At 34.8% G+C, this 12,178-nt stretch overlaps 2 protein-coding genes across 2 annotated transcripts in view; both read left to right on the top strand.

The window, feature by feature from the left end:
* Positions 1 to 2,138: 2,138 nt before the first annotated feature.
* LOC111491395 (21 kDa protein-like) lies at positions 2,139 to 2,756 on the top strand. The gene has a single exon (XM_023140309.1). The coding sequence runs from the start codon at positions 2,139 to 2,141 to the stop codon at positions 2,754 to 2,756; it is 618 nt and encodes a 205-aa protein (XP_022996077.1).
* A 2,810-nt stretch (positions 2,757 to 5,566) lies between these two features.
* LOC111490926 (valine--tRNA ligase, mitochondrial 1) overlaps positions 5,567 to 12,178 on the top strand; it is a 9,876-nt gene continuing 3,264 nt past the window's right edge. The window contains exons 1-14 of the mRNA XM_023139584.1: positions 5,567 to 6,005; positions 6,096 to 6,158; positions 6,614 to 6,670; positions 6,831 to 7,000; positions 7,095 to 7,167; positions 7,574 to 7,639; positions 7,738 to 7,821; positions 8,968 to 9,045; positions 9,143 to 9,226; positions 9,389 to 9,468; positions 10,088 to 10,145; positions 10,219 to 10,521; positions 10,627 to 10,797; positions 11,312 to 11,511. Coding sequence (XP_022995352.1) covers positions 5,820 to 6,005; positions 6,096 to 6,158; positions 6,614 to 6,670; positions 6,831 to 7,000; positions 7,095 to 7,167; positions 7,574 to 7,639; positions 7,738 to 7,821; positions 8,968 to 9,045; positions 9,143 to 9,226; positions 9,389 to 9,468; positions 10,088 to 10,145; positions 10,219 to 10,521; positions 10,627 to 10,797; positions 11,312 to 11,511 — 1,673 coding nt within the window. The 5' untranslated portion in view covers positions 5,567 to 5,819. The remainder of the gene's footprint in view (positions 6,006 to 6,095; positions 6,159 to 6,613; positions 6,671 to 6,830; positions 7,001 to 7,094; positions 7,168 to 7,573; positions 7,640 to 7,737; positions 7,822 to 8,967; positions 9,046 to 9,142; positions 9,227 to 9,388; positions 9,469 to 10,087; positions 10,146 to 10,218; positions 10,522 to 10,626; positions 10,798 to 11,311; positions 11,512 to 12,178) is intronic.

Below are 12,178 nucleotides of genomic sequence, written 5' to 3'. Positions count from 1 at the left end.
TTTCATAAGGTGCCCAATGGGATGCGCCCGTGTTTGAGTTTATTTATTTTCTTTTTTTTTTTTTTCTTTTTAAATTTTTGTTTTGAATTTGTGGGTCCCACCAGCGGAAAATGCATGGCCAGTCAGATCACATAACTGTTATTTGCATTTCATTTCTATTCAAAATTCCTCGTTGTTTATTTTGGGATAAGTATTTAACAAATGACCTTTTAAATTAAAATTTATTTTTAAATATTCCTGTCTTATTTAAGATCTCCCAATTTTTTCTTTTTAAATCAAGTCCTTAATAAAAATAGATATTTATTTCTAATTTTATTAATATGTTTATGTCTTTTTGTTGACTTGGAATTATATGTCCTTTTATTTTGTCTCAAGAATATTTTTTAAATAAATTTTAATTAATTTTTTTAAAAGAATTATTACCACGGATTTTTTAAATATTTTTTTAACTTTTAAAAGGTCTTAAAATTACCCTTCAATTTTTACCAATTTTATTAATACTTTTAAACCTTAAAAAAACACATTTTTAAACTTTTTAAAAAAATTAAAAATGCTTTTAATTTTTTTTTTTTAACAGTGTGATGTCCGACATTAATTGGTAACAAGAACAAAACACCTAAACATGTGGAAACCTTCCCTCTATTAGACGCGTTTTAGGGGAAGTCTGAAACGAAAAGCCCAAAGAAAATAATATATGCTAGCAGTGGGCCTGGGTCGTTATAAATGGTATCAGAGCTAGACACCAAACGATGTACTAGCCTTCTCGCTGTTTCCCGAAGGGGGTAGACGTGAGACGATGTGCCAATAAGGACACTGGGTCACGAAGGGGGTGGATTTGGTGACGGTCTCACATCGATTGGAGAAAAGAACGAGTAACAGCGAGGACGATGAACTCAAAAAGGGGTAGATTGTGATGTCCCCTGGTTGGTTGAAGAGGTTGGGAAGGAAAACAAAACACCATTTATAAACGTAATATTAATAAATTTGAAAATAGCAATGCTAACGGGTATTTTTATTAATTTTTTTAAAATCCTAAGAATATTAATGATCGAATATTTTTTAAATAAAAAATTGTTTCTATAATTATTTTTAGATAAATACAAAGAAAATTCCAAGGACGAAGGCAACAGGAATTTTAATATAATTAATAGTCTACTTGTAATTTTTTAATTTTTTATACTTTATTTGTAGACTTTTTTTTTTTTTGCAAGAAAATGACATTAATAATATTTAACAATTATAAACAATGAAACTTAAATAAAACCAAACGGACGTATTAAAAAAAATATATAATTTATTATCCTGATATGAGAATGTATTTATTTCAAAGTAAATATCTTAATTTTTAAATTAGATCGGACCGAATCGCCGGCTTAGGTCAAAATTGGACCAAACATGAAAACCACTATTCTTTTATTAAATATTTTCCATTCTAATTATTTAAAAAAAAATTAAAATTAAAGCTCCACCAACTCTCCCTCAACCATAATTAATTCGAGTATAATTTAACTAATAATATACAGATATTTGACAGTTTGATTATTCATCCAACAATTATTAAATAAAAAAATATCTAAATATTAACGATATTAACGATCGTTACTAATTTAATAGTCGTTAGTTTAACTTATAATTTTTATTAATGTTATTAATCCCAATTAAAAAATAGGTGTTAATTATCAATTTTAAATTCATAAATATATTTTGAATAAGTTCGAGATTCAGAATTTTTAACTCGATTTAAAAATTAATTTTTTTTTTCATCAAAATTTTTAATAGTGACAAGTAGGAAGATACCAATAATATTTTTAACAAAATATTATTTATTTCACATAAGATTTTTATATTTATCAAAATTTTAATCAATTTGAACATAATTTAATAGTTATCACAATCCAGCAGACTTGCGATTATGCATCATTCACTCCTGCAAAAAGTGAGTTAGCCTATTCGTTCTTGCGTCACCTACAGCCAAGCAATGTATGCTCGATCCTCTAGCTTCGGTTCAGGAAGAAAATTTTATAAAACGGGTCCATCGGGATGGTAGTTCTAGGTCTATAAATTGGCAAGTGCCACCCCTAAGGCATCATCAAAAACTTGTAAGCCAAAACCAAGAAAGTAGCTACTACTAGAGCGACATGGAAAGTGGATATAGCAAACAAATTCTCATCTTCTTTGTTCTTCTTGCAGCCATTGATCCCAACAAGAACTCAACCACAGCAACAACAGACCTTATCCCCAAAGCCACTGCCCAATTCATCAAAGCCTCATGCACAGCAACCACCTACCCCAAGCTTTGCTTCACATCCCTCTCAGCTCATGCAAACAAGATCCAAACCAACCCGGAACTCCTAATGAAAACCGCCATCGACGTAGCCCTTCTCTCAACCGAAACAACGTCAAGCACGGTGGCGAACCTGCTGAAAAGCAAAGGGCAGCTGAGCCGCCGAGAGGTGGGGGCCGTGACCGATTGCGTGGAGGAGCTGAGGGACTCCATGGACAGGCTCAAGAGGTCAGTTAGTGAAATGAAGAAGCTCAAAGGGGGCGATGGCTTCGATTTTGAGATGACAATGAGCAACATTCAGACATGGATAAGCGCGGCATTGACTGATGAAGATGCTTGCACGGAGGGGTTTGGTGGGAGGTCGATGGATGGCTATGTGAAGGCTTTTGTGAAACAGCATATTGAGATGATTGCACATTTGACTAGCAATGCCTTGGCTTTGGTTAACAAATTTGCTGATCTTCATGGCTAGTTTCTTATTAGCTATGCATGTGTTTCTATATTTGATCTATGAATCATATTGTTGCAAAAGGTTTGTAATGTTTAGTACTATGGAGTGTGTAATAATGTGTGTGATCTTCTCTTAATAAGATTGTTACGTGTGTTTGTGTTTCGTCTCGTTCGTGTGTGAGCTATACTTTGTTGATATTTAATGATTTAGCACTCGTTGTGTGTGTGACAAATATGACTTGTCGATAAAAACTCTAACTATTTCTTGTGTTGCTTCATCTAATTTTGTTATAATTTATAAAAAAGGGTCGGTAAACGCATGAGATGTGAGATCACACATCGGTTGGAGAGGGGAATGAAACATTACTCGTAAAGGTGTGGAAACGTCTCTCTAGTAAACATGTTTTAAAACTGTTAGGATGATGGTCATACGTAATGAGCTAAAGCGGACAATGTCTGCTAGTAGTGTGTTTTGGCTCTTATAAATGGTATTAGAGTCAGACACCGAAGAGTGTGTCAGTGAGTAAAAAACATGGTCTTTTTAGTTATTTGTTGAGCATGATCATCTCGTATAACAACTACATATTGTTCAAAAACATATTGATAACCTAGGGTTTTTCATTCTCATACACTAGTGGTAAATGCAATATGTCGTAATCACACACGAGAATTGTAAACATGTCAGCGTTTAACTTAATCTTCAACATATCAGATCGAATGATTTGCATTAATCATCTAATCTATGAGATCCTACATCTGTTGGAGAGAGGAATAGAACATTTCTTATAGAGGGTGTGGAAATCTCTCCCTAATTGACATGTTTTAAAATTGTAAGGCTGATGGCGATACATAACGGGCTAAAACGAACAATATCTGTTACTGATAGACTTGAACGGTTACAAATGGTATCAGAGCTAGACACGGGGTAGTGTGACTCCAAGGGGAGTGGATTGTGAGATCTTACGTCATTTAAAGGAGGGAACAAAACATTCCTTATACCAGACAGTTGGTCAACGAGGACGCTGGACCCCCAAGAGGGTAGATTGTGAGATCCCACGTCGGTTAGAGAGGGGAACAAAACATTTCTTACAAGGGTGTAGAAACCTCTCTCTAACTAAAGCGTTTTAAAATCATGAGGCTGACGGCGATACGTAAAGGGCAAAGTGGACAATATTTATTAACGGTGGGCTTGGACTATTACACAATTATTTAGATCGAATGATTATATCCTACCTATTTTTGTCACGAACGAACCATTATTATGAGTGTTCAGTTCAATCGTTGTACTTGAAAGCGAAAAAAGTGATGAATTAAGTGGGGTTGTTGTGGCGGCAATTATTCATACCAATCCTATAAGTCCATATCACTTTTGAAACGCTGCCTCAAATAACACCTCGAGGGCTAAGGCTAAGGCCAAGGCTCTTCAAATAACACCTACAAATTAAAGCACTTGCGTGACAAATTCCTCACATAACACCTACAAATGAATTGATAGACATAAATTTTCATATCAAACTAAAGGGTTGGACAAATGTATTGGACACCTCAATGCGCATCGTTTGTTGAAGCAACGTTTTACCAAATTTCATTACATTTGAAATTTTGCCACCTACCGAGCATCTTCTAAGGTGCATGTTTGAATGAACTTTATAAGCAATTATGATCGATCATGGTTCGACAATAATAAGAATAATCGCTTTCAAATATTCAAACCGTTCATAATCTGATTAAAATCACTTGGGAATAGCTAAATGCAAAAGGTGTAACGGTCCAAATCCACTGCTAACAATCTTTGGGCTTTCCATGTCGGGGTTCCCCTCAAGACTTTAAAACGCGTCTACTAGAGGAAGGTTTCCACTCTCTTATAAAGGGTATCTTTGTTCTCCTCTCTAACCAATGTGGGACATCACAATCCACCCCTTTTGGGATCAGCGTTCTAACTGACACACTGCCTCGTGTCTACCCCCTTCGGAGAATAGCAAGAAGACTAGCACATCGTTCGGTGTCTGCTCTGATACCATTCGTAACGGCCCGGATCCACCGCAAGCAGATATTGTCTTCTTTGGGTTTTCCGTTTCGGACTTCCCCTCAAGGCTTTAAAACGAAGATTTTCATTTCCTTATAAAGAGTGTTTTTGTTCTCCTCCCCAACCAACGTGGGACATCACAGTTGGTCCTCCCGAACTATATCAATGTTGACTGGCACGAAACATAAGAAATTGACATGGTAATATTTGATAGTTGTCGAGAAAATGACAGTATTGAAATTACTTGAGAATTTCGGTCACTGACCTTCAAGTCTCAATTATCCATTAGCCTCACTCTTCGGCAACTAAACAAATCATATGTCACTCATGTACGATGATTAATTTTTGTCGTAATGGTATCGATTATTCTGTATATCGAGCTAAAATTAAAATATAAAAAATAAAATAATAAAAAATATTCAATTTTAATATTCATTTAAATTATATAAAAAACAAAAAAACAAAATTGATTTGTTGCACATATTTTTAAATTCTTGATTCCAACCTTATATATATATTTCACTAAATACAAATGAAAAAACTATGGATAATGTGTAGGATAAAATAGAATATTTAAAAAAGTGAGGAATTTAAAGGGAATATTAAAAATATAATTTTTAGTATTTTTAAGAGTAAAAGTATAAATTATTGGTAACGTGAGTATAATTTGGAAAAATATTTTTTTTAAGATAGATTTTTATTATAAATATATAATTTTAAATTTTAAATTTGAGTAGTTAATAAAGTACGTGGAAATGGTTAAATAATAAACATATTACGTATTAAAAGGAAAAATAAAAAAACCAAAACCCTACCCTCCCTTCTTTTCCCAGCTATTTTTACTTCTGCTGCAACGGCACGTCAGTCCCTGCTTAGCCGCAGCCGCAGCCGCAAGCTCAGTCTCCATCTCTCAGCCGCTCGCCCCCGAGGTCCGCACGGATCAATTTCTTTCTCTTGATTTTGTTTTTGTTTTTGTTTTCTTTTTGGAGAATATAGCATACAGTGGGAGGCTTTTAGGGGAGTGATTTTGGAAGTGAAGAACAATTATGAATTCCCAGAATGAGAAATGGAATTTTGAATCTGTTGGCAGTGTGTGTTAAACAAGGCAGGGTTTTAGGAGAGCCATTACTCGTTTCTTTATTCAGCAGGCAAAGCTACAAGCTCAGCTGTGTCCACAGAGCTCCATTTTCTTCATTCTCTAAAGGAATCTGTCCTTCTGAATTCTCTGTTGCTCCACATAAAGATGTTGGTTTTCTCGGATTAGTTGGGAGTGTTTAGACTCGTTTAATTTTTATATTTTGCTTTATTTGATTTTTGGAATCATTTGATGTCCAGATGGAATCGGTCAAGAAACCTGAAGTGGAAGATCCTGAGAAGAAGAAGAAGAAGGAAGAAAAGGTTTGTATTTACCTGGGCATTTATGTTTGATGTTATTGTTTTAGGAGGATGAATTATCTGATCGGTTTTGGCATTTTGACTTGCTGTTTAATTCCGTTCTTTCAATTGAGTCGAACGACCATGAAGGTTTTCCAATTCATTGTCGTTTTCATATTAATTTTTTTGCTTCCCAGTAACATTGTTCCAGACACTGAATTCTCCTAGTTTTAGTTGCCATTTATATTCTTACAAAATTTACCTTGAAACTGTTCTACCAAAATTTATTTCTAACAAAAAAATTGAAGTTCTTCAAGGTCATTGCATGTTAGTGAGTATCTAGGCTGAAGCAGCTTCAAGAAGTTGTGTCTCTCAGCACCTGATAGCATTCAACTTATGTAGTTTTTATGTCCTATGTTTCTGGAAAATATTTTGTTGACTTAACATCTGTTGGCTGATGAACCTTCACTTGGTGGCAGGCAAGAGAAAAAGAATTGAAAAAGAAAAAGGCTTTAGAGAAAGCGTTGAAGCTGCAGGTAATGTTTATGGTTTATCAATCGTATTAATCGTTTCGGTGCAGTTTAAGATACCATTCTTTGGTTTTTCACCATAACTTTTTTTGAAAAAAATTATTATCATTATTTTTACAACTTGAGTTTGTAATTAATATTTTAAATTTTTTCCAATTCATTTTAGGCCCAACAAACATCTAATGCTCCTAAAAAGAGTGAGAAGAAGAATGCCAGACGAGGTGGAGATGAAGAAAATGCTGAGGATTTTGTTGACCCTGACACCCCCTTTGGTAAAAAGAAATTGATGTCTCAGCAAATGTCAAAGCAATACAATCCTAGTGCCGTGGAGAAGTCGTGAGTGTGACATTTTAATTTCCTATGACTTCCCTTGTCATAAGTCTATATTTTCTGATTGCTGCAACTTGTAAAATTCTTATTTTGTATCTAGGTGGTATGAGTGGTGGGAAAAATCAGGATTTTTTGTTGCTGATGCTAAAAGCTCCAAGCCGCCATTTGTAATTGTGAGCATTTACTTTGACATTGGGTGCTTGAATTTCAGAATATAAGAATGTACTTTTGCATATATTTCAGTTGTTATGTGATATTTGACAGAACTCTATATAACTCAAAAATGTTTATTTGATGTATCCTGCTTTGGCGATGTGACGGATCCTTATTTTTGGCCTAAAGTCTATGGTTAAAATCTGCGAGTGAATGGCATATTCATGGTTGTCTTTTTAGTTTTTCACCTGTATGAAATTTGTAACATGCACACCTACAGGCACATTCTTCCATGCAATTATTTACTTGACTTCGATATGTTAGTACCTTTACATTATTTAGATTTAAATGTTTATTGAATTGAAAGCTTACGTGGTAAAAATAAATCTATACTATCTGTTATTTTATTTTATTTTTTTGTTGCAGGTGTTGCCCCCACCTAACGTGACAGGGGCACTCCACATTGGTCATGCTCTTACTGCTGCAATTGAGGTGCCATATGATGCATTTACAATTTTCTTCGTTCTGCTGTTTAGATACATTGTAAGAACTTCTTTTGTCTTCCAAGTGATTTTTTGGGTGTTATGCAGGATGCCATTATTCGATGGCGGAGAATGTCTGGATACAACACCTTGTGGGTTCCTGGTACAGACCATGCTGGTATAGCCACTCAGGTTTTCACCATTTGTCTCTTACTTTTCATTTCCTTTGACATTGATGGATGTTCCATTCTTTGATAAGCACGCGAGTTTTTTACCTTAGTGGTTTAATGAATTTATTGATAAGGGAATGCTTTTATGCTTGTTGTACTTCTCAGTAAGAGAACTATTTAGTAACACTGATGGAATTGGCCATGCTCTTGGGTTTTCTGTTGCATCTTGCCATGCTTTACATGATGTGATGGAGGAAGCTTTCTATGGAAAGCAAGATTCTCTGTTGTCATGGAGTATTTGGTTGGTAAATAAATAAGTCAACTTTCCTTGAATAGGATCTATTCTATAGGTTGTACACTGCATCTTTGAGTTCTAAAAAATTGGATGATTTTTCCGAGTGTTGAAGGTATTGGGTGGGAGTTGGAGATTTGGCCTACTTTCATATATCAACACAAGTTCATAGATCTAGTCTTTTTTATTTAAATGTTCTTGATTTTTTTTTTCCAAAAAAGAAAAAGAAAATTAATTACTAGTATTATGGACAAGGCAAATGGGCTTCCCTGTTATGGTTTCTTCTTTTGATGGTCCCTTCGTTGATTGAGCGGACCCCGTGTTCTGCTAGGCCCTGTTTTCTTTCCTTATTTATGGTTCTCTCATAGAACGAAAAGAAACGAGAGAAATTTCTCAATCTAAAATTCTAGAGGGTATCAGCAGTATAGGTTTGGCTTGTTTTTCTAACTCTTCAACGTTTGATTTAAAGCCTTGATGGTAAAAGTAATAATGGGCTCCATCACCACAGTGGCATGTTAACATTACAAAGTAAAGTTTTATATTTTTTAAGAATAGTTTGTTAGTTGATATTGTTGATATTGTTTTTCATAAGATGCATGATCGTGAAGGCAAAAAATTGTGCCCAAGGCTTGAAAGGATTTCAAAACACTGCCTATATTTAGAATGTCAAAATAGGAACCAAGAAAGAACCACGACCATGCACTTGCTACCCATTATCCAAAAATGGCACATCTAAACTTTTTGTATGCATATGTTGATGAGTAAACTATAATCTTGCAGTGACGGTTGGCCTTTTCCTGTCTTGATTTTCATCTGCTTGTTCGTACATGGCAGCTTTATGAAGTTTCTTTTCCTTTTTTTCTTCCCCCTTTATAGGTTGTTGTAGAAAAGAAGATAATGCGAGAAAGGAATTTAACCAGACATGATATTGGTCGGGAGAAATTTATTTCTGAAGTAAGTTTGAACTCTACATTAACTCTCTTTTTCTTTGGTTTTCTGCTGGTTCTCACTATCCATTTTACTAAATGGTTGCATTAAAATTTTGGTGAAGGTTTGGGATTGGAAAACCAAGTATGGTGGTACAATATTAAAACAGTTGCGTCGTTTGGGTGCCTCTCTTGATTGGACCCGTGAGGTAAATGTTTAATATCTTCTGCTGCAATTGGAGGTGATATTACATTATGGGCAGTACTAGTAGTGCCATTATAGACCTCAATGTTCTATTTTAGTTTAGACTTCCTGTGGTATTTTGTTTATTTGCTTCTCTTTCATAAATTTGCTACATTCCTGTCCTTAGTGCTTCACAATGGATGAGAAGAGATCGAGGGCTGTCACAGAGGCTTTTGTCAGGCTGTTCAAAAATGGACTTATTTATAGGTATGAATGAAGTTAGGTAACATTTGTTCATTTTGAATTTTGGAGGCGATTAGTGGCTTTGAGAAAGCAACTATCAAGTACTTGATGGTTAGATCGGTAAGCTATAAACTCAAATGCCTAGTAATAATGAGTGTGAGTCTTGGTTGCTGCGCAGAATATTTGTATCCTATAAAGGTTGTTGATGCCAAATTTTATTAGATTTGATGGGTGTTCTGTAGGATTAAGGTTAAGGTCTGCATAAACTTGCTCCGATGTTAAGAATCATTATTAAAGAAAAGAAAGAATATCTTTGGAGGGTTACCTCTGCCCCAGCCTCTAGGTTGTTACTTTTTGATTTGTTAATATACCTTTTCTTATTAAAGAACAAAAGAAAAATGATGCCTCGTGGTCTAGCGTCTGTTGCCTTACCCACATGCTTACACAAACAAGTACTTCTATATCACTCTAATTGAAAGTTACCATGTACGGATACTTAATGATGTGTGTATTCATTTACCAAAAGCTTGACAGTCAAAGTGTTACTAGAAATTATGTTAGTTTCTGGAAAGGCCAGTGTGGTATAGGTATTGGTTAATGCTATAATATGAATAATTTTACTTTTGTTTTTAATTTCCTCCAGGGATTTGCGTTTGGTGAATTGGGATTGTGTCTTGCGTACTGCAATATCTGATATTGAGGTTTGTTAAATGCTGCAAGGAATGTGTTCTATCGATCTATCTGGTATTTATTAATACTTCTGTTCATGTTTAGGTGGACTATATTGATATAAAAGAAAAGACTCTTCTCAAGGTTCCAGGATATGAGAAGCCTGTGGAATTTGGTGTTTTGACTTCATTTGCTTATCCTCTTGAAGGGGAATTGGGTGAGATTGTAGTAGCCACTACTAGAGTGGAAACTATGCTTGGGGATACTGCAATTGCCATTCATCCTGATGACACGAGGTACAAGCATCTTCATGGAAAATTTGCTATTCATCCTTTTAATGGAAGGAAGCTTCCTATAATTTGTGATGCAATTCTTGTTGATCCTAATTTTGGGACTGGCGCTGTTAAGGTAGGGGTTGTCTTTTTGTTTCTGAGTAGTTTCATATTGTTATTTTGCTTCCATGAATGATACAAGTGTTTCTCCAATTCCCTCCCCCATTTCTTATTTCTGCAGATCACACCTGCTCATGACCCAAACGATTTTGAGGTTGGAAAGCGTCATAACCTTGAGTTCATAAATATTTTTACTGATGATGGTAAAATAAATAGCAATGGTGGCTCAGAGTTTGAAGGAATGCCACGTTTTAAAGTCCGGGAGATGGTAGTGGATGCCTTGCAGAAGAAGGTACCTTATTGTTCTCTGCTTGTTTTTCTTCAAACTGCTATTAAATTTTTGGGTGGGCTTTAGATGGATTTGTTCTTCCAGAATGTTAATGACTCATGAATTTTGCCTTTTGGAAACATTTAGATAAAACTATCTTTTGTAGCTTTCCATTGCAATTTTTCATTCAACTTTCTACGAAGCTCTGTTAATGCAGCTGAATTTTATTTGCATTTAACGGACTCCAGTTTAGGACTTGTTGCTTTGATATTAAATATATTTTTTTACCCCTTTGTGCTGGCCTGCAGAAACTGGAAAATGTTTTGCTGATGAAACTAACTGCTCCAACAAATTTGTTTTGAATTACTCAACGTGAGAGTTGTTGGTTTATTTGACAGTGCAAAATTATACTTTTAGTAATCTATGATGTATCATAGCTATATTTATGATCATCTAGATTTATAAGTGTGTTGCATTGCAATTTACATTTAGTGGTTGGGATGTACAAATTGTGATTTCTTATCTTCTACGTCTGTAGGGTCTGTATAGAGGTGCTAAAGACAATGAGATGCGTCTTGGCCTTTGTTCAAGGAGCAATGATGTTGTGGAGCCAATGATAAAGCCTCAATGGTATGTTAATTGTAAAGATATGGCAAAGCAGAGTCTTGACGCTGTAACGGACAATGAATGCAAAAAGATCAAGATCATACCAAAACAATATTCTGCTGATTGGAAGAGGTTGTTTCGTTTATTTGATTAACTTGCTTTGATTTTACACTTCAAAGGAAACTGCGAGCATGAATTGAATTGTTCTTTCCTGCAGTGCACTTCCATGAATAGGAGGTTAAATTTAGTATGCTTTTCAAACAGACACAAGAACTATTTGTACTGAATTTGGTTTAGTCATTTATTTTAATTGGTGGTTAAAAATTTAATTCATGATCTTCTTTTCAATTGGGTTATATGGGAAGGAGAAAGTTGTGTGGTTTACTGAAGCAAGGAAAACAAGTTTAAGAAGTCCTTGGTGGAATATAATGAAGCTCAAACACATTTTGATAGATTCTCTTCAATTAGGTTAGGAAAGGGCTCCTTTGGGGACATCGGATAAAATTAGCTTAGGAAATCGTAAGATTGCTTTTTCTGGACTGACATTTGGGTTAGAAATCAGTCTTTAGGTCTCAGACTTCTTGTTTTTGACTTGGAAGAAATTTTGTTGTTTGTGAAGGTTGAGAGGAGGTCTCTGGATCATGGAGATTTATGATAAGGAGAAATGTTAATGATGAGGACTGGTAGTTAAGTGGGTGGGCAATACAGTAGATTATGGACGTTCAAATTACTACAAGGAAAGATAGTGAATTCCTTTGTAGCTCTTCGTTTCTTGTACTTTCTTTTTTTTTTTTTTTTT

Source organism: Cucurbita maxima, unplaced genomic scaffold (assembly GCF_002738345.1).
Source record: "Cucurbita maxima cultivar Rimu unplaced genomic scaffold, Cmax_1.0 Cma_Scf00016, whole genome shotgun sequence".
NCBI lineage: Eukaryota > Viridiplantae > Streptophyta > Magnoliopsida > Cucurbitales > Cucurbitaceae > Cucurbita > Cucurbita maxima.
Note: the sequence above shows the minus strand (reverse complement) of the source record. Positions and strands in the feature narration are given on the sequence as shown.